The sequence below is a fragment of the Panthera tigris genome, chromosome A3, assembly GCF_018350195.1.
Source record: "Panthera tigris isolate Pti1 chromosome A3, P.tigris_Pti1_mat1.1, whole genome shotgun sequence".
Classification (NCBI taxonomy): Eukaryota; Metazoa; Chordata; class Mammalia; order Carnivora; family Felidae; genus Panthera; species Panthera tigris.
The window spans coordinates 109,555,745-109,576,553 of record NC_056662.1 but is presented as its reverse complement, the minus strand read 5'-3'; the positions used below and the strand labels follow the sequence as shown (position 1 = coordinate 109,576,553).

The 20,809-nt window shown below is 36.7% G+C and overlaps 1 protein-coding gene across 6 annotated transcripts in view; it reads right to left on the bottom strand.

Annotated features, from left to right (window-relative positions):
• Positions 1 to 908: 908 nt before the first annotated feature.
• The window catches only part of STRN (striatin), a 90,654-nt gene continuing 70,753 nt past the window's right edge, over positions 909 to 20,809 (bottom strand). For all 6 annotated transcript variants that reach the window (XM_042982169.1, XM_042982170.1, XM_042982171.1 and 3 more), the window contains 8 exons: positions 18,879 to 19,054; positions 16,734 to 16,781; positions 15,823 to 15,944; positions 12,582 to 12,749; positions 10,753 to 10,893; positions 6,032 to 6,136; positions 4,084 to 4,170; positions 909 to 3,973 (listed from right to left, as the gene is read on the bottom strand). In XM_042982169.1, coding sequence (XP_042838103.1) covers positions 3,804 to 3,973; positions 4,084 to 4,170; positions 6,032 to 6,136; positions 10,753 to 10,893; positions 12,582 to 12,749; positions 15,823 to 15,944; positions 16,734 to 16,781; positions 18,879 to 19,054 — 1,017 coding nt within the window. In that variant the 3' untranslated portion in view covers positions 909 to 3,803. The remainder of the gene's footprint in view (positions 3,974 to 4,083; positions 4,171 to 6,031; positions 6,137 to 10,752; positions 10,894 to 12,581; positions 12,750 to 15,822; positions 15,945 to 16,733; positions 16,782 to 18,878; positions 19,055 to 20,809) is intronic.

Genomic DNA, 20,809 nt, shown 5'->3' with positions numbered 1-20,809 from the left:
ATGAAGTACTAAAAAAGTAAGCCTTTAAAAATTACATTTTTAAAAAATTACCTAGCCAACATTAGAAGATCCCATAATTTTGGTGAATCAATAATTTCTCCTTTTACCTGAACTTAACTATCATGAAGAATAGTTATTTTCCTGTCTACTGAAATTTCTAGGAATTCACATTCAAAATCCTTGGAAAGTACATGTGGTGCTCAGAAGAGCACGAAGACAGTGCATGAAATGTCCCTTGAAATCCTAGAAGTTGAGCAGATACACTGAAAAGACATTGATGGTCACAAATCAGGATCTTCACAGACTGGCAAACACACACGCACACGCGCGCGCACACATTCACTCTCTCTCTGTCTCTCAATCTCTCTCTGCCATAGCCCCCCACCCCACCCCAGCTCAATCCTCATCCTCACTGTAAGGCTGCATTTGTATTTTATTTTAAAGGCACCTCTCATTCTCTAGCTATTGCCTTCTTGATGATATCTGTTTTGTTAAAAAAAATCCTGAATGTTCAATGGAAATAGTTCAGTACTGAGAATGGAATATTTTTCAATTCACATTTGAATAGCCAGGTTTTCTTACATTCAGATTTTAATAAACTAGAATGACAGTCTTTAAAACAAGCATGCTAGCCTATAATGAATATAGTATATACAGTAATTGAAACATTTAGAACTATATATTATACTGCAAAAGCAAACAGCACAACACTCATCATACTCATCATTACCTGTGGTGTACACGACCTCTAAGAATGAAAATACAAAACAGTAAAATGCACCTATGGTTTATATATATATATATATATAATATATATATATAATATATATAGTCTATATATATTATATATATTCCTACAATATATATAATATATATTTATAAAATATACATACATTTTAGACATTTTCAAATAAATCTTTATCATTATCTCCAAAAGAAATTTATAGCAAGAATACTGAAGGAATGAAAGTCAGATAAACAAAAATTTTTCACAAAGTTCATTATCAGTGATGCAGCATAATTTCCCCCCTTTTAGTCATAACTAAAATGATTATAAAAGCTAAATACTTTGCATAACTAATTATCTGTTTAATGGCAAAAATCGCTAAACTTGTTCAATAGAAAAATACTGAAGGTCATTATATCACTTATGTTAAATACCTGTCTAGGGTTCGAGTAGCAAATGAGCTCCATATGACATCTGGGTTTTGAGAAGGGTGCTGCAAGTCCCAGAGATGTATTCATAGCATATGAAAATAAGGCAGGGACCATGTCTCCTGCTGATTTTCATACTCTCCCAATACATTTCACCCAAAATATTTACAAACCAAGCACTATGAAAGCATTTCAATGACTGTGTGAATCTTGAATTTGTTCATTTGGGGGATTAAATTTCTGATAGGCTGGCGGGGAAAGCAGATACATGTCTATGCTTCTCTCTGGCTGGAAGACAGCTTTGGCTCATTTCTAGGCTGTGATCACACAGTGCTAGTGGAGAGGAATCTGTTTCTGTCTAGGGTCTCCAATGGCCCGGCACTGGCTGGCTAAAGAACTTTCAAAGCTCCATCATCTGCACCACAGTTTACCTATCTCATGGTCATTTTCCACTCACGAAGAGAGAAATTTCAACCAGGAGGTATAAAACGTAAGGGAAGAGACTTTCTTGGTTTTGAGAATTTCAGTGATGTAAGTAAAGCAGGCACTGGAGACCTTGCGAGGTAATTTAAGCAGTAAGTGGTAAAACAATAGCTTAGTCCATCCTAAACATGCCAAGTAAGGGCACCCGACTGGATTTTCCAGTATACTTATATAAATGTTAGGTTAGCAACACCATTTTTTTTTACTCACTGAAGAACCAAAAAGAGGAATGAACCAAACACAATGTGGACTTCTATATCTGCATGGGAATATAAACATTCACCTGGGAGTTCAAGTCCAGGTCAATTCATTCGATTATAGAAAGGAGTCCCTTGAGCCCACTGTGAACCAAAGCACAGATGAAATGACAAGGTAGCTGTGTCAAAATATTAAAGTATATCTGTCTATCAATCAGGCAAATCTAGCTTGTATGCTGCAAAACTCTAGAGGCAGAAAAGCAGAAATTTTAAAGAAAAATTGTCAATTACTACCCATATCACCACCAGAATACTTTTTCAGAGTAAATATACATATCATCAGAAGTGTCATTGTTACAACAATGGAATATGTTGGGAGAGGAATGTAGGAATTATATTAAAAGATTAAAACATTTATGGATATGGATTTTATGTATGAAAACTACTATATATACATTTTGCTGAAAAGTTGGGCATTAATAATTTATTCCTAATTTCTACACTGGTCTCTGACATTGGGGCAAACAAAAGAATGTGAAGACACTAGGTCCAAAGAGTGGGGTCATGGGAATCTTAAGAGCTGGCCACATGTGGGTCACAGGGTGGGTGAGCTCAAGGAACCTAGGTGAGCTCAAGGAACCCTGGTCCTTTATGACAGTTTTCCACAGAAACAATACTGACACACTGCCTATTAAAACACGCTGTGTACTCCAATTAAAGAATGGAGGGGTAGGGGAAGGGAAAGAGAAAACTCTTTAACCAAGGGATGCACTGAACTCTTCCATCCAGATTTCCAGTGGGCTCTTCTTCTTGGATAGATTAATGGAAGACTTCTGGGGCACAAACCAGGTGCTTTATTTAGTACTGCAAAAGCAGCTGCCTGACATTAACCATACCCTTTGGGCTGTCAAAACATAATTATAAACTGTTTTTGGTAGGTGTCAGATAATTTGAATATGAGAGACAAAGAAAAAGCAAGAGGTCATCCGAAGCATGGTTATGTGGATTTTGAAAAACAAGTACTCACAGATAACTTCCGTCTTTTCAACCACTAAAAGGTAAGATTTCATCAATATGAGATAACCACTCTGGTACTAGAAATATCACATGAATAAAGTGAATTTTAAAATTAATAGAAATTATCAAGATATGCCCTGCTTGCCCTTAAAAATAAACAGAATCTTGAACCTGAATAAGTTAAATTCTTTAGTAAAAGCAGACTCTACTGACTATTGATAATGGTGACTGTTTTTGACAGCTTAACTTTACAATGGTACCAAATCTATTTTCAAAAAGGTAATACAATATAGAAATCTGCTTACAAACTAAATATTTGTTTAGCATTTTTGAATAATAATATATTTAACATATTATTGCATTTCTTTTTTCCCCTAATGGTAAAATGCTTTGCCAGGTGCTTTTATGTGCACAGATGAAAGGAGAACTAAATTAAAAACTCATTTGAACACTGCCTGCTCATTATGCACATCGGGGTTAGTACAGCAGATATGGTAAAGATTACTGTTTTGACTACCTAATGTGGTTAACAAGATTTCTCAGGGGAGAACTGGGTCTAAATTTCTGTTCTTCCTCTATCATTCCCAGTCATCAAGTTTTTTAATTATCCCTTATAGCATGCCCTATTTACTCAATAGGGACAGGCTAAACCTATGTTCGCTCAGGCCTGCCTAGCGAATTAGAACAACCTCAGAAATAATAGCTCCTATTGGGGGAAATTTTGAAACAGTTTTCAGGCTCACAGATTCAGCTGAGCTTGCAGCAACCAGAACAAACCTTAGTTTTAGAAAACAGTATACGAATTGCAAAACTATACTTTAACAAATGTTCTCTGTGCTCCTTCGGCAGAACAAAAGGGCAGGACAGGTTGATTCTTGCCCTGGTCTTCTGTATCTCTTTTGTGCAGTTGATTATTTATAAAGAGCTAGAAGGTGAAGATGATGCATTGTGTCATACAAAGACTTTGGCCAGTGCATCAGCCCCAGCACTGGCTATATAGCATTTGGATGGGTGGAAAGCTACATCGTGAATTGATTCTTCAAACTTTTTCCGATGAGCTGTAAACTCTTGGATACACGTCTTACTTTCTAGGTTCCACAAACGTATTGAACAGTCATGACCTGTATCAAAAGAAAGGAAAAAAAAAGAAGAAAAGAAAAAGAAATTGAAAGGAAAAATTACATTAACATGAAAATAGGATAAATAAATAATCCATAGTTGATGTACTTACTCCCAGACATCAAGTACAGGCCATTGGGATCAACTGCTAAACTTGTAACAGCTTCTAGATGGGCTACCATGGAGTGGATGAGTTTGCCTTTGGGAAAAAGAGATTGTTACTCTTTATTAACAGCTTTCCTCATCCTGAACACACACCAGTTACCATGTTACACTGATTTCTCCAGTCACCCCTCTCTGTGTACTTACCGCATCAATAGCTTTTTCCATCACAGCTAAAACAATGTGTCTCCCTCCTGCTCTAGCCATGGTAATGAGAAACAAAAGCTTAAATTTCAGATTATACTTCTGTCTTTTTTTTTTTTTAATTTTTTTTTTTAAATGTTTATTTTTGAGACAGAGAGAGACAAAGCATGAACGGGGGAGGGTCAGAGAGAGGGAGACACAGAATCTGAAGCGGGCTCCAGGCTCTGAGCTGTCAGCACAGAGCCGGATGCGGGGCTCGAACTCACGGACCGCGAGATCATGACCTGAGCCGAAGTCCGCTGCTTAACCGACTGAGCCACCCAGGCGCCCCTATACTTCTGTCTTTCAAGTAGCAATATAAAAGTCAGTCATTTATACACAAATATTCCCTTAAGCCTTGTTCATTAACTAAGACTAAGACATGAATCACCTACTTTGCATCCTTTAGCTACAGGCAAATTATATGGGTTGTGAGAACAGAAGAGACGGAAAGACAAAGGAACGGAGGGAAAACCTGGCCACAATACTGGTGGAAACAACATACAGAAAGGGATTAAAATATTAAATTACTCATTACTCACAGCTAAGCAAAGTCAGCAAAAGTTAATATATCTACAAAGCTAATAGCAGATACTCAGGTAAATATGGCTGCCAATATGGAGTGTTTTCCTCCGAACACAGCTCTTCAGGAATTTCCTTCTGACTAGTGAATGAAAGCTAATAAAAAATGGGAAAGCCCACATATCCTCCCCACCTTACATATAGTAATTCAAATCAATCAGGACCAGATAGTCAATATTATAATACAGAAAAGAGTAGTCTATGGAAAACTGAATCAAAAAAACAAATGACTTAGGGGTTTCTATCTCCAACACTAAGGCTCTCCAACATTGGACAATTTTAAAGTTTATTTATTTACAGAGAAACTGTGAGCTGGGGAGGGGCAGAGAGAAAGAGAGAGAGAGAGAGGGAGGGAGAGAGTGAGGATCCCAAGCAGGCTCCGCAGTGTCAGTGTGGAGCCTGACATGGGGCTCAAACTCATGAACCGAGGCTCAAACTCAAGAACTGTGAAATCATGACCAGAGCTGAAATCAAGAGTCAGATGCTTAACTGACTGAGCCACCCAGGCACCCCAAACTTGAACAATTTTAAACAAAATATAATGATCATATGCCTCTTACTTCTAACATGTTTCTACTTTTCCCCAACATATTCACAGCAAGAGATCAATTTTATTGGTATTTGAATGACCTTTTCAGTTGTGTCCCTAGTGATAACCTTGGTGCTAGGGCCAAAACATAGTATCTACTTATTATTAAATAAACTAAGATGAGGGGCGCCTGGATGGCTCAGTTGGTTAAGCATCCAACTTTGGCTCAGGTCGTGAATCTCACTGTTCGTGGGTTCAAGCCCTACATTGGGCTCTGTGCTGACAGCTCAGAGCCTGGAGCCTTCTTTGGATTCTGTGTCTCCCTCTCTCTCTGCCCCTCCCCCGTTTGTACTCTGTCTCTCAAAAATAAATACAACATTAAGTAAATGACTTAAATAACCTAAGATGATTTTATATGCTATCATGAAGACTAGTTCTTAGCAGATTTGGACAGAATGAACAGAAACTGAGCTGGAAGAGTATTTGTTTCCATGCTTATTCCTAGACTATATAGCCACTAACAGACACCCAAGTCAGCCTACTTACAGTGGGTTTTATTTATTTATTTTGTTTTAACACTGATCACTCTGTAATAAACACTTACCTGTGTTGTTATCATAGAATTTGATGTGCCTGTCTTCATGAGCAGTGATGCTGATGGGAAGAGTAGGATGGCTGATGACTCTATTTATTTGACACGAAGAGGTGGCTGCGAAAAAGAAAAAAAAAAGAGCAACAAAGTTAACGCTACTATTTCTTCATATAAGAGGACTGAATGCTCACCTGAGACTTTGTTACTTTAATTTGTCTTTAGTTAATTTATTCTGTGACTGTATTCTCAACATCAATGTTAGGAAAGAAGTGCCTGAACAATACCATACTGACAAATGTAGAGGTACTTACAAATGAGAATTTTCTTTCCACCACCTGCCATCAATGGGTGCCACCTAGCGCTGAGCGTGGGGCCACAGACATTTCTCATTCTCTGATGATCTATGATATTCTGCAGCTTTAATAAAGTTCCATCGTTACTTACAAGTAGATGATAACCAAATTTAAATCTCCACTCTTTCTAGATATTCTTTATCACATGGTTATCATCTGAAGACAAATATGACAAAGAGAGCTTCTGAAATGTATAATCTTCTCTTTCTCATCATAATAGAAATGGTTATCATTTGACAGTCTACTGTGTTTGGAATCTTCAAATAGTCAGCATCCTAACACTATTTTTTGTGCCCTATACAGTAACTTTCAAAGAATTTCAATTATACGCACAATGAGAGAAGCAGGCCACATGTCATTAGGCCTGTATCACAATACATGAACTGTTTCATGGTAGAAACTGATGAATCCGTGTGAAATGTAACTAGTTCTTGTACTATTTTTGAAACTCTGCATATTTAAAATTATTTCAAAAAGAGTTAAACTTTTTTAAATCTTAGTAAAGTTATTATGAATTTACATTCACATAATAGAAAATATAGCTAAATATAGATAAAAATAATGGTAATATTAGGGTACTCTGTTGGATTTTCTTGTGGTCCCTAAAAATATGACATCTTAAAAACTGAAGGTAATCTTTTTCCAGTACTAATGGCCTGTTATCTAAGAATAAAACAAAGTCACTTGACCACGTGGAGTAAGCTCAGTTATACTCAATTTAAATGGTCCTTAACAAAGACTTTAGTTTCAAAGCTCAGCCTGTAGTTGTTTTTTTTTTTTCTTTCCTCCAGAGATAACATACCACTGAGCATTATCCTCTGTAGGATCTAGCAGGAGAGTAACAAAAGAAAAGAAATACTTTAAGTAAAATATCCCATGTATTCTGAGAGAGAGGTTTCTGAGAATAGCTTCAATTATGCTGAGATCTAGAAAATAATTATGATAGAAATCAAATGATGGAAGGAAGCAAAAGAGTTTTTACTTAGTAATACTTTTAAGGAAGTTTCTCCACTTAATGGTAAATCAGACATGTAAGCAAAATGCAAAGAACACTAGGAATAAATTGAACAATGAATCTAAAAAACTCCTGCAAGTATTTGTATTCAGCTTGTAATTAGAAATGGCTTACTTTTCACTGGACTGACAAGACCTCAATTACCTGCTTCAAATACCTTTGACTTTATCACAAATCACCATAATTGACATTAATGAACAGAAAGTGAGTCTATTCTGATTTTTAAAACAAAAACCTCCATCCTTTTTAATTCTATAAGAAATTTACTTTTACCTTGAAACATGTTTTTGGTCTGAACTTTAATTTTTTAAAAATCTGCTAAATTACAGAAAAGAACAATGTAGTAAAAAAAATAAATAAGCAGGGGTAGTCACAGTAGAAAAGAATAAAAGTACAGCTCTGAAGTAATAAAACTGATAATTTATACAACTCTAAAGTAATCAAACTGATAATTTAGGAAATGTCAGGACAGGGACGCCTGGGGTGGCTCAGTCAGTTAAGCGTCCGACTTAGGCTCAGGTCATGATCTTGCGGTTCGTGGATTCGAGCCCCATGTCGGGATTTGTGCTGACAGCTCGGAGCCTGGAGCCTGCTTCGGATTCTGTGTGTGTCTCTCTCTCATCTCTCTCTGCCCCTCCCCTGCCTGTGTTCTCACACTCACTCGCTCTCTCTCAAAAGTAAATAAACATTTAAAAAAAAAAAAAGGATATATTTAAAAAAGAAAATGTCAGGACATATTATTATTATAACTCAAAGTAATTATCACTTATTCCAATAATGTTGCCTTTGTTCAAAACATTTTTGGCACTTTTCTTCAGAAAATGTTTCTAGTATCAGGCAAAAAGTCACATGACTTTATTGTCACACACTTAAAGAGAAAATTGGGATTGCCGAGTTTAGTTCATCCATCTCATCCACCAGACTTGACATCTTATTAATTTGTAGCAGTCATTAAAGTCAGTATTTACCACTCAGGACATTCTAAGAATTGACTACATTCCAAAAATGTTCACATCCTTCTTAGTTTCATATTGTTATCTGTATTTTACTACTGTAGCTTTAAGTCATATGTTTAAATTGATTTTAAATTTATTGAGAGTCTAAAACCTATTATTTCTTGAGAAAAAAAGTTTCTCCTTTTCTTATTCCATAATATCAGTTTTTGTTTTTTCACCCCTCTCTTTTACATCCAAATAGTTCAAAACTCTATTCGTGTGTATTTCCCCAAACAATTCTCCTAAGACCTCAGAAAAAAAACAAAGGCCAACAGATTGGGAAGAGAAAATGAAGAAAGCCAAAATGGAATGAAGGAAATTTTTGCAAGGAAAAGAGTGGGGGGAGGGAGGGAGGGAGAGGGAGAGGGAGAGACAGACAGAAAGACAGACAGACACACACACACACACACACACACACACACACACACACACAAACACACCATGGTAATTATTTTTAAAGCTAGTTCTCAGATTAAAACAACAATATATATGTACACAGCTTCCTTTGTCAACTGCAACCTAAAATGTAATTGTCTGGATTAAGCCTAAAGACAGAAAGCAATGGTTAAAAAGCCAAAAATCAAAAAGATTCTATAGTATCTTTTTCACAATCTGAGAAATTATTTCCTGACTTTCTGTATCCAATGAGAAGCTTCATATTTGAGATTTTAAGAGACACAACTTGATTTACAGTCTAATCAGTAGTGAGCTGTGTCAAATATTATTAATACAAAACTAAATTGATTTAAAAAATGAAATTATGAGAAATGAAAAACAGATTTATTTTATATTCAGAATAAATATTACTTTCTTCAAACAGAATTGAAAACTAATCATTTGGTATAAAACTTGACTCCTCTTTGTTTTTTTATCCCCATATTTTTTTTTAATTTTTTTTTTTTTTAACATTTATTTATTTTGAGACAGAGAGAGACAGAGCATGAACAGGGGAGGAGCAGAGAGAGAGGGAGACACAGAATCTGAAACAGGCTCCAGGCTCTGAGCTGTCAGCACAGAGCCCGACGCGGGGCTCGAACTCATGGACCGTGAGATCATGACCTGAGCCGAAGTCGGATGCTTAACCGACCAAGCCACCGAGGCGCCCCCCCATATTTTTTTTTAATATGAAATTTATTATCAAATTGGTTACCATACAACACCCAGTGCTCATCCCTCCCTGCCCTTCCACCCCCCCATCAACCCTCAGTTTATTCTCAGTTTTTAAGAGTCTCTTATGTTTTGGCTCCCTCCCCCTCTAACCTTTTTTTTCTTCCTCCCCTCCCCCTTTGGTCTTCTGTTAAGTTTCTCAGGATCCACATAAGAGTGAAAACATACGGTATCTGTCTTTCTCTGTATGGCTTATTTCACTTAGCACTCTCCAGTTCCATCCACGTTGCTACAAAGGGCCATATTTTGTTCTTTATCATTGCCATGTAGTACTCCATTGTGTATATAAACCACAATTTCTTTATCCATTCATCAGGTGATGGAAATTTAGGCTTTTCCCACAATTTGGCTATTGTTGAGAGTGCTGCTATAAACATTGGGGTACAAGTGCCCCTATGCATCAGTACTCCTGTATCCCTTGGGTAAATTCCTAGCAGTGCTATTGCTGGGTCATAGGGTAGGTCTATTTTTAATTTTTTGAGGAACCTCCACACTGTTTTCCAGAGCGGCTGCACTAGTTTGCATTCCCACCAACAGTGCAAGAGGGTTCCCATTTCTCCACATCCTCTCCAGCATCTATAGTCTCCTGATTTGTTCATTTTGGCCACTCTGACTGGCGTGAGGTGATATCTGAGTGTGGTTTTGATTTGTATTTCCCTGATGAGCATCTTTTCATGTGCCTGTTGGCCATCTGGATGTCTTCTTTAGAGAAGTGTCTATTCATGTTTCTGCCCATTTCTTCACTGGATTATTTGTTTTTCAGGTGTGGAGTTTCGTGAGTTCTTTATAGATTTTGGATACTAGCCCTTTGTCCAGTATGTCATTTGCAAATATCTTTTGCCATCCTGTCGGTTGCCTTTTAGTTTTGTTGATTGTTTCCTTTGCAGTGCAGAAGCTTTTTATCTTCATGAGGTCCCAACAGTTCATTTTTGCTTTTAATTCCTTTGCCTTTGGGGATGTGACTTGACTCCTCTTTGGAATAGCTCAAATGCTATTCCAAATAGTATAGTTACAAATGTGCATAAATTTAAAGTCTTAAAATCAATTGTAAATCATTTTATCCAAGTAACTGTGTTCTGTGATTTAAAAGGCAGAACTCTTTATAATAACAGGTTTTTTTTGTAGTTGACTCTAGTAATTATAATTTTGAGAAAGTTTAAAAATTTGACCCAAACAAAGACTACTTAAAATTGGTATACATACTTGTATCTAGGTTGGATTCTAAAGTGAGAATGCGCTGTTGCGTTTCCATGTTAAAGATGCTTGTATATCCTTTGCTGAACGATGCTACCATATGGCTCGGGTCACTGCTCACTAGATCCACAGACGCAGGGATTCCCAATTCTAAGAGAGTCAGAACATATTCAGAGAATGGTGATCAGAGGGTCTAGTTGAAAATGTCCTTATAATATAGCAAAACAAATAGTCACAAGATTTCCTTAAGAAGTAAAGAAGGCTCAACATTAGAATAAAAATTAGCTCATTAACCATTCAATAGAGATTATTTCTTTTGTTACTGTTAGCCCTAGCCTATTTTATTATCTTTACCTGTTCAGCAAGTCTTCTACCTGTTACTCAGCTAATATATTCACAGAATGCAGGCCTTTACTCAGAAAACAAATGGAAAACATTTCTGGACTACAAGTTTTGTTGCTTCCACTTTTACCTGAGGCTTAGAGTGGCATTGTGGGAATTCTTTAAGAGACCATCTCTTATGAGGAATTCTAACTCATCGAAATACGGAATTAAAAAAATAAAATTTCAAATTATTATTTACTGGTAGAGTCATGCAAATATCAAATGCAGGCAACTCATCAAAACCCAGACACAAGTTAAAACAGCTCAAGAATAAAGAAGGTACTTTATTTATCATCTAGAATAGGATAAAACTTGGTTAAACTTATAGTGTGCTTACAAACATAAAAGAATAGAATGATATGTATACATAGCATGTATACATATACATGAATATAATCTGATTTTTTTATATGGTTCAAAATCTAAAGCAAGCAAGCAGTTAAAAAATCTGTATATTATAGAAGAAGATACGTTAATAGCTAATAAGCACACACACACACAAAAGTGCTCACAATAATTAGCCACCAAAGCGATGCAAATTAAAACCACAATGAAACACTGCTACACACCCGCCAGAGTGTCTAAAACTAAATGAACTGATAACACCAAATGCTAATTAATTAAGAATGAAGCGCAGCTGGAATTCTCATACATGCTGTCAGTGGTATAACATGGCACAACCACTCTGGATAAGTTTGGCAATTTCACATAAAGTTGAACACACAAAACCACTTCTAACTCCCAGCAATTCTACTTCTAGCTCTTTACTAGCTCAATACATAAATAAATAAATAAAAAATAAATGTTCATAGTAGTTTTGTTCATAATACTCAAAAACTGGAAACAACCCACATGTCCATCAAAAGGTAAATAAATAAACACACTGGTTTAATGAAATACTATTAAATATAAAAATAAATAAGTTGATATGTAGAACATGGATGAATCACAAAAACATTAGAGAGTAAAAAGCCAGATACAAAAAGAGTACATATTATATGATTTCACTTCTATGAAATTTTAGAACAGATAAAACTTATTTGTAATGAAAGAAATCACACCGCTGGTTGGAAATGGGAAGAGGGGCTGGGAAGGACCCAAAGACACTTTGAAGAGGTGAAGGAAAGGTTCTAGATCTTGAGAGGTATAAGAGTTATATATTTGTCAAACCCAGTAAGACATATCTTCAATATCCATTTTTACTGTAGATGTTATATTTTGATTTAAAAAAATTTTTAATGTGTGTTCTTTCACTGAATACTATGCTTTTAAAAATCATAAGTTGGAAATTCAAACAAATATGCTTTCATTACTTTAAAAAAAAAAACCCTTCAAATTAAATTTAAACTCTAAGAGTTTATAGAATCGTTTACTTATTTATTTGCTTGTTGTTAGAATTAGACACTTGATAAAAGATTCAGTTGAATGGTAAAAAAAAAAAAAAAAGCATATACCTTGATTATCATTAAATACACTTAGGGCTGGAGCAGCCTCGGCTGTATTCCATAATCGGAGAGTGCCATCTGCTGAACAGGACAACAGGCGCTGATGGGCAGCACTGTAAGCCAAGCCCCAGACAGCATCGGTGTGGCCCAGCAGAGGGCCCCTTAAAACAGAAGGATCTACACAAAATAGCAAGAATGCAAAATCAGGAGAAAAAAACAAATCATAAAGGTAACTCAGATTCCAGAGAAAGGAAATACAAACAAAAGCGTCTAATAACAGCACAAAATATGCTTCCTAGTTTCTATTATTCTTCTGAAATGTTGCAGTAACTAAAAACAGGCTTGGAAATACGCACATGCAGAGTCTAGGACTTATAAATTAAAATTTTAAAGTACATATTTCTCTCCTTAAAAAAATCAGGTATTTCCTTCTCCTTCCCTTCTTTCCATTTGTCTAGATTTTTTAAAAAGCACGTTAACACACATCATTTGAATTTAATCTGTGTTCAGAGAAGTCACAACTATTCCTCGAGGAAATGAACAGAGATCCTTTCCTCGTTGAGCTCTGTCAGCACTTTGGACACGCTTCTTCAGACCAGCCTCCTGTACCTCCGCACTACGAATGGCAGTTATTCCTGGGAGCAACAGGTCCCTGGAATTCACGGTGGACATGAACTGAGACCTACAGGTATTCCCCTCTAACAGCACTAACCGACATGTGAATGATGTGCATGAAGGGAAGGAGGCTCACTTAGCACGGTTTCGTGACAAAAGTCAAACTGGAAACTGTAATTATCAATCCTCACAGTGACTCTATGAAGCAGTACTTTCAAGATGGCTCACACATGTTAAGTTTAAAATGTCAATGTTATCTGTCCTCTACTCTCTGTCATATCATAAAATATTTATTGAAGACACGGTGTGTTAGGCACTATGCTAGATGCTGGGGCCACACAGATAATTAAGACACAGTGCTATCCTGGTCTCAAAAGATGTTGTGATAAGTACAGTAACAGTGACTGACATCGTAACCATGGAGAGTAACAGGGTTGAGTGAAAGCTTCCTGGAGAGAATGACACCTAGAGTATACGGGGGCTGGCCAGTCAAAACTAGAGGGAAGCCACTGCTGGCAAAGGAGGCGGCACCTGCAAAATCACAAAGGAAGGAAAGCACGACATGTGAGGAAATTTACAAGCAATTCAGCACCACTGAAGTGTGAAGTTGGAGACAGAAAGATGAGAGGAGAGTGGCTACTTTAAGGTGGGATTTCTACAGCATATCAAGGTAGTTGGGAGTTATTCTGAAAGCAAAATGAACCACTACGGGGTTTTCCAGGAGCAGTAGGGTGAAGTAGGTATTTAATAAGGTAGCCTTCACTGTAGTGCAGAAGACAGACTGGACAGAATCCAGATGACGGCAAGGGGACTGTTCCAGCAGTCTGGGGGCGGGTGATGATGAACACCTAGGGGAGGGCAGTGGGAAAGGGGGCAAAGCAGAAGGGCTATATTCAAGGAATATTTAGGTAATTAATATTAGGTAAATATTAATTACTAGGAAATTAATAAGGTACAGATAGCAAACAGAACAAGGCAACAAGGATAACTGTTAGGTTTCTAGCTTGGGCAACTGTGGTGGTGCCACCGTCTCATAAAGAATATATGGGAGAAGAAACACAGCACTTGCGGGGATTTATGGACAATGAGATGGTGACTTTGAAATGTTCTGTAGGCAGTCTGAGGCTTACAGAAGATATTTATGAGTCAACAGCATATAAAACCGTAGAGGTGGATTCAGTCTACCAAAGAATATGCATACAAAACAAGGAATGAATAGGGTGTGGGCCTTGATAAATGCCAGTATCTAAGGTGAGAAAAATAAAAGTTTATGAAGGATAGGAAACAAATTGTCACAGAAGCCAACAGTGGACAAATTTCAACAAGGATGGAATGTTCTACAGTTTCAGATAGCCAATACGTCTAGAGAAACAAGGACTGGAAAATACCCCTTGGATCAGCCAATCAGACAGTCACTGATAATCTTGGTATATTTAAGGGGAATGACCAGAAGACAGACTGCAGAGGGATGATGCCCGGGGAAAGGACATGGAATTAGTAACTCCAAATTGTGTATTCTAGTCACAACCACCAAAGAGACACACACACAGATGATGAGGGAAACAGAGACTAAACACAAGCCAGGGAGGGAAATGGAGTCAAGAAAAGGCTTCCCCTTGCCCAGGAGAGGAGCTACCTGGATTTACTTATATGCGGAGGGGGTGGAAAGAGAGAAAAGAGGGCAAGGCTTAAGATGAGAGCAAGAGAGACAGCAAGAACGAATCAAGTGCAGTCTCAAAAGAAACAAGAGAGAATGAGGTCAAGAGCCAAAGGAGAAGGGCTGGTTGCCTTGGGACAGAACAACTGATCCTCTAATAGAGAGATAAAGGAAGTAAGGAAAAATATGGAACAGATCAATTTGTAAGAGACCTGGGGAGAGAGAGGGGGTTTACTTTTCACAAAATACATGTTAAATGTTTATTAAATATATGTTGGGAAAATTTTTTGTTTATCGAATTTATCTTAGGTTTGGTGGTAAAATTAATCTAAAGTGAAGAGGAAAATATGGTTTTAGGACAAATATGACACTTCATACCATTCTAAAGTCTGAGAATATAAGAGGAAACCAAAAGAGTCAATTCCTAAACAGTTTTTGCAAAAGAATTTATGGTAAAATCTAGTGATAGATTATCATGTGGATTTATGTTTCACAGTACTGTTCCCAAGACTAAAGGCACTTCTTAATTTTTAAGGCCTTTCAAGTATTTTGGTGTCATGGAGCTTAAAAGTCATTACCCTCTACACACTCCAGTAACTGATCAAGAAGATGATGCCAACATTAATTTTCCTTAGGCTGTTTGTCAAGAACAGTAATGAAATGTGTAATAATGTCTCAAGTAATGTACAGATGCCCAAAATGAAGAAAACGATGGTCAGTCATAGCCACCATTTCCAATCAACAAAAGTCTGGGAGGGTGGGAACTGTTTTTTGCAGGAATAATCCATTTTGTTTCTTTTTTCTTTTAACATCATGTATCAAACTGATTCGTAAATACAAGAGTCCTTTTCAACCATATAAAGACCTTGTTGTCTTTTACCAATTTATTAACATATCTCATTTTATCCTTATATATGCTATGTAAAATGTGTAAAAGGAAGACAAGTTATTCTTGCATATCCTGGGGGAAACACCTACCGTAGGAGTCATAGGGATCGACATTGGGGTTGGTGGTATTCCAGCCTTGGATCAGTCCGTCGGCACCCCCACTGTAGCACTGCTCGCCGCTGCTGCTCAGCACCACACAGAGCACTGGTCCTCTGGGAGATAAAAAGCAATTTCTATTCCCCCAAATCAATCTGATAATAGGACTTGTTAGAAATAAGAGTGCTTAATTATTCATATGGTTTCTATGTTTCAGCTTTTTACGATGAATAAAAATACTATGGAAGCATCGCACATCTCTCTTCTGCTGCTAAACCAGAGGTTGGCAAACTATGGCCTGTGGGCCAAATCCAGCCAGTGGTCTGTTTTTGTACAGTCCTCAAGCTAAAAATGGTTTTTACATTTTTTTTAAAGGGTTGTAAAACAAACTGAACTAAAAACAAAAATATACAACAGAAAATATATGGCCTACAAAGCTGAAAAAGTATTTTCTATCCGACCCTTTCTATAAAAAATGCCAATCTCTGTGTTAAATCAAGTGAATAAGTATAACCCTTAAGCTTATGTGGAAATATGAGCAGCATGCAATATGTGTTCATAATTTTAAAATTCTTGGGTTTTTTTAATCTATATTATCTTTAAGGAAAACAAAGGTCAGGATTTATAATATTTAACCCTTACTGCATCAACTTATTTTAAGCAAGAGAGATATCATATTTAAACATTATCCAAATAAAATCTAATTTTAGCAAGGATCTCTGGTAGTGATAAACTTGTTTTTAACACTGTATTATCTGCCAGTTTCTTTTACATTTACAAAAGAAAAAAGCTACTAAATACAAAAAATATATAACACAAATATTTAAGGGAAAGAAAATAAAATACTCTAATCAGGCTGATGTACAGTGATGCTGACTTAAAACAAAGAAAAAGCACATACTTACTTATGAGCCCTGAATGTATAGATAGGCTCCACATCAAGAGATGTACTCCTAAATCCAAGAGAGAGAGGACTTTTACCACTCTAAGTTTCAGTAGTAAACAGTAGCCCTGAATATATGCCACAAAATTGCCTTTAGAAATACCAACACTGTGGTAATATACCATTCTCAACCTAGGACACCTAAGACAACTTATCTGATATCAATCACATATTTTTGTGGCCTCAAGAAACACTTGTTTAGTAGTAGTTTAGTAATAATACCTGATTGTAGTGTTCTCAGCATTATCATAGTCTATTTGACTAAAGGAAGAGAGAGTCCCACTCAAAGAGCATCATAGGCTTTGAGGAGATAAATTTCTGGATTCAATTAGGTGGCTAACTTCAGGCAAATTATTTATTCTTTTGGAACTTCAGATTCCTCTACATATTTAAAACAAAACTGAAAAATCAGGATAATACCAAATACTCACAGGATTAAATAAAAGTCTACATGTAAAACAGACTAGGCTAGAACCAGGCATTAGCAGGATTTCAGCACATGGCACTTGAATTTCTTTGCATTTCCATAAAGGTTAAGATATCTGTCCTCGATACTTGTAAAAGGTGTCCAAGTCATCAGTTTATTCATTAATCAGAACACTGAATGTATAGATACTCTACACTAATACTGGCCATGACTGTTAATGGAAACTGGATGTAAAGTCAATTACTTACCATTTCTTATACTGTATTACAGTTTTTTATATAATTCTCTCCTCAAGCATTTCCAAAATTTTATGCTCAAAGGTAAACAGGTCACTGTTATTTACATGTGGAGATATTGTTCCTAAGCTATCACCAGCTAAGAAACTTGTTTCAATATTTTTCTAAGTTTTAGTCAAGAATATATGAGACATTGACATTCTTTGGTCTAATGAGATGCCCATTGTGGCCAGAGAACTAAAAAGACAAAAGGCACGATTTATAACAAAGAAATAATTACTCTCTGCTGAAGATACCTGATCCTTATGAGAAGTCACTTGGTTTTAGCAAGATCTGGTTGAACTGGTTGATGAAGACTGATAAATCAAGTATTTTATCAAGTTTATGTAGGACTCACAGCAGGAATGTTCACTGATCTCTTTTAAACTTGGCAATAGATATCCTCTATCAGTAGTAAAACTTCTATAATCTTTGCCAGTTCATGTTTATTTCTCCTTCCAATAACAGAAGTGCCTGACACCAGAGAAGGGCCATTACTGGCACATGCTAGGTTTGGACCATCTGATTCAAGGACACAGGGGAGTGACCTCCAGTAAGTACACTACCAAGTGGGACCTGGACTAGCTTGGTCACTGATAAAAGAGATTATAACAACTCATGTCTGTTCATGCTTAAGAAAGGAACCGAGGGGCTGAGGGAAAAAATAGCAGTTAAGTGACAGGAATAACAATGCCTTTCAGTCTATACATGTTGGTAGGTATGGAAAGTACCTAAAAGGTCAAGGCCAAAAGACAATACCAAAGAACAGTCCTTCACCCCTCAATCAGCCTCCCTTCCACATCATTAAGTCCAAACCTAATAAATAATATGGCAAGGTTGTGCTGGGGAATGATGACATGCCTACACCTCTTTACAACAACAGTAGAAACCTTCAATATAGACAAGGGAATCCACAAATATGACAACCATTTAAAATACTGTGTAAGGATTGTAAACAGCACTCACAAGCTCTGGGAAACTATCAGATAATACTATTTCTCCCTCAGTGTCAGTTTTCCAACCTGATATCAGATTGTGAGTAAGAAGGGAAAAATTCTAATTATGTGACATGGTAAAGAAGAAAAAGCTGGAAGGTATACTTGAGAAATTTAATAGCAAATAATTAAGTACTTTTCTGCTGAACACTGATAATTAAAATACTCAAATACAGGGCGTCTGGGTGGCTCAGCTGGTTGAGCCTCTTGATTTCGGCTCAGATCATGATCTCACCTTTTGTGGGTTCGAGCCCTGTGTTGGGCTCTGTGCTGACAGTGTGGAGCCTACTAGGGATTCTCTCTCTCCCTCTCTCTCTGCCCCTCCCATGAACGCTCTCTCTCTCTCAAAATAAATAAATAAACTGAAAAAAAAAAAACCTTCAAATACAGTTAAAGTAGAATATTCTCACTTTTTGGCTGGGGCTGTTTTCTGCAAATTCCACATTTTTAATGTGTGATCCTCTGATGCTGTTATCAAAACGGGCTCAGTGGGGTGGAAAGCAAGGGCTCGAATGCCATCGAAGTGACTTCGTAATGTAAACTTAGGGTTCCATGTCTTCCTCAATGCATCTTTATTGTTCGCTATCTATTAAGGAAACAAAAGAAAGATACCCGGACATCTGGTTCAGGACATGAAAAAAATTATATTTCAACATTAATTCTTGCTGATTTGTCATTAAATCATCACATTATGCAATTGTCAAAACAATATAATTTCTAAATGCAAATAATCAAATCAAAAGGCAAAATTAACAGTACGTCAACAGTGGTTTTCTTTGAAGAAATATGAACGAATACACAACAAAAAAACAAGTAACATAATTCAAAATTGAAAGAAGACTAAATAACAAGAATGGGTCTTTACTAGGATGACTTAAAAAAACAACAGACAAGTAATTTCAACCTAAATTATAGTATAGAAACTAATTTGGGATAAAACCTGAAAACTAAGTTACCTTTAATAACTTATTAACATTATAGTATATGATCCTACTTCTAGATTTTCAATAGTTTCTATGAAAAGCTAAATTTTCTTTGTCAAATTGGTAACAACGTTTATAAACTGGAAACATAAAATGTTAACCCTGGAAGAGACAATCAGATGTTACAAAACAATAAATTCCATTTGCAAAACACAACATTATCTTGCTTTTCTCCACACAGACTCCATCTCAACAACTTAAAAAATGCATTTTTTCATTCCAAGAATATTCCAACTTTTTTTTTTCATTTCCAACAGCAAAGCCAAAGAGGTTCATGTTTAACTTTACACTAGCACCACATATCCTATCACATATTACTTTACACTCCATGACTAACAAGCATTCTAGATTTAAGCACGAGTAGGGCACATATTGGTTAACACACTGAAGAAATATTGCCATACTTACAATGACAAAAAAAAACCAATACTGATAATAACTGCTATTTTGAGCATTATCCATTACTTTATACATTTTTCAAAAACTTAACACGCATTAACTCACTTAAGTGTCACAACAGCTCTATGAAGGAATCAACATTATCCCCACTTTAAGGACCAGACATGTAAAGAAAAGAGAAGCTGAATGAGTTCCCTCTAGTAAGTGGAAGACTCCGGATTCAAAACCAAATAGCCTGACTTAAGAGGCTACACTCGTCATACAAACTATAACTTAGGACCCAGAAGTTTAAAAGTCTGCAGAAAAATTTGGATAGAGCAGGTCACAATTGGAGCAGTAAGAAGACAGAACACACGATGCAAGGAACTACTATAAGATCTGGGGCTGGTTATCTTTGCAGGGGGGTTGGGGGTGCGTGGAGCAGGGGGAGAAGCAGAACAACTAAGTTGACTCTTGTCTGCTCTTATTGAAGAGCTGAAAGATTTTCATATACAAAAACAATTAGATTCCTTCTGAATGTCTTAATGTGGTAGACAGCCACTAAGATGGTTCCTGATCAGCCCTACGTCCTCATATTTACACCTTGTGAAGCCCCCTGCCACAATACAGGGTTGCTCTGTGTGACCAGTAACATATAGCAAAAGTGGTGGCAAATTACTTCCAAAATCAGGTCATAAAACCTTGCATCTTGGGTGTTCTTGCTCACTCTCTTTTCAAGTACACCCACACTGGGAGAAGCCAGCTGCTCCACCGAGAACGCCACACAGAGGCTCCTGGGTGAGAAACTAGTCCCCAGCCAACAGCCAGCAAGGAACCAAGGCTTTTGAACAACTACATGAGTGAGCCTGGAAGGAGATCTTCCCAAGTCTTCATTTAAGACTGCAACCCCTGCTACATGCTTACTATAACCACATGACAGACCAGAACCACACAGCTATGCTGCCCCAGATTGCTGGCCT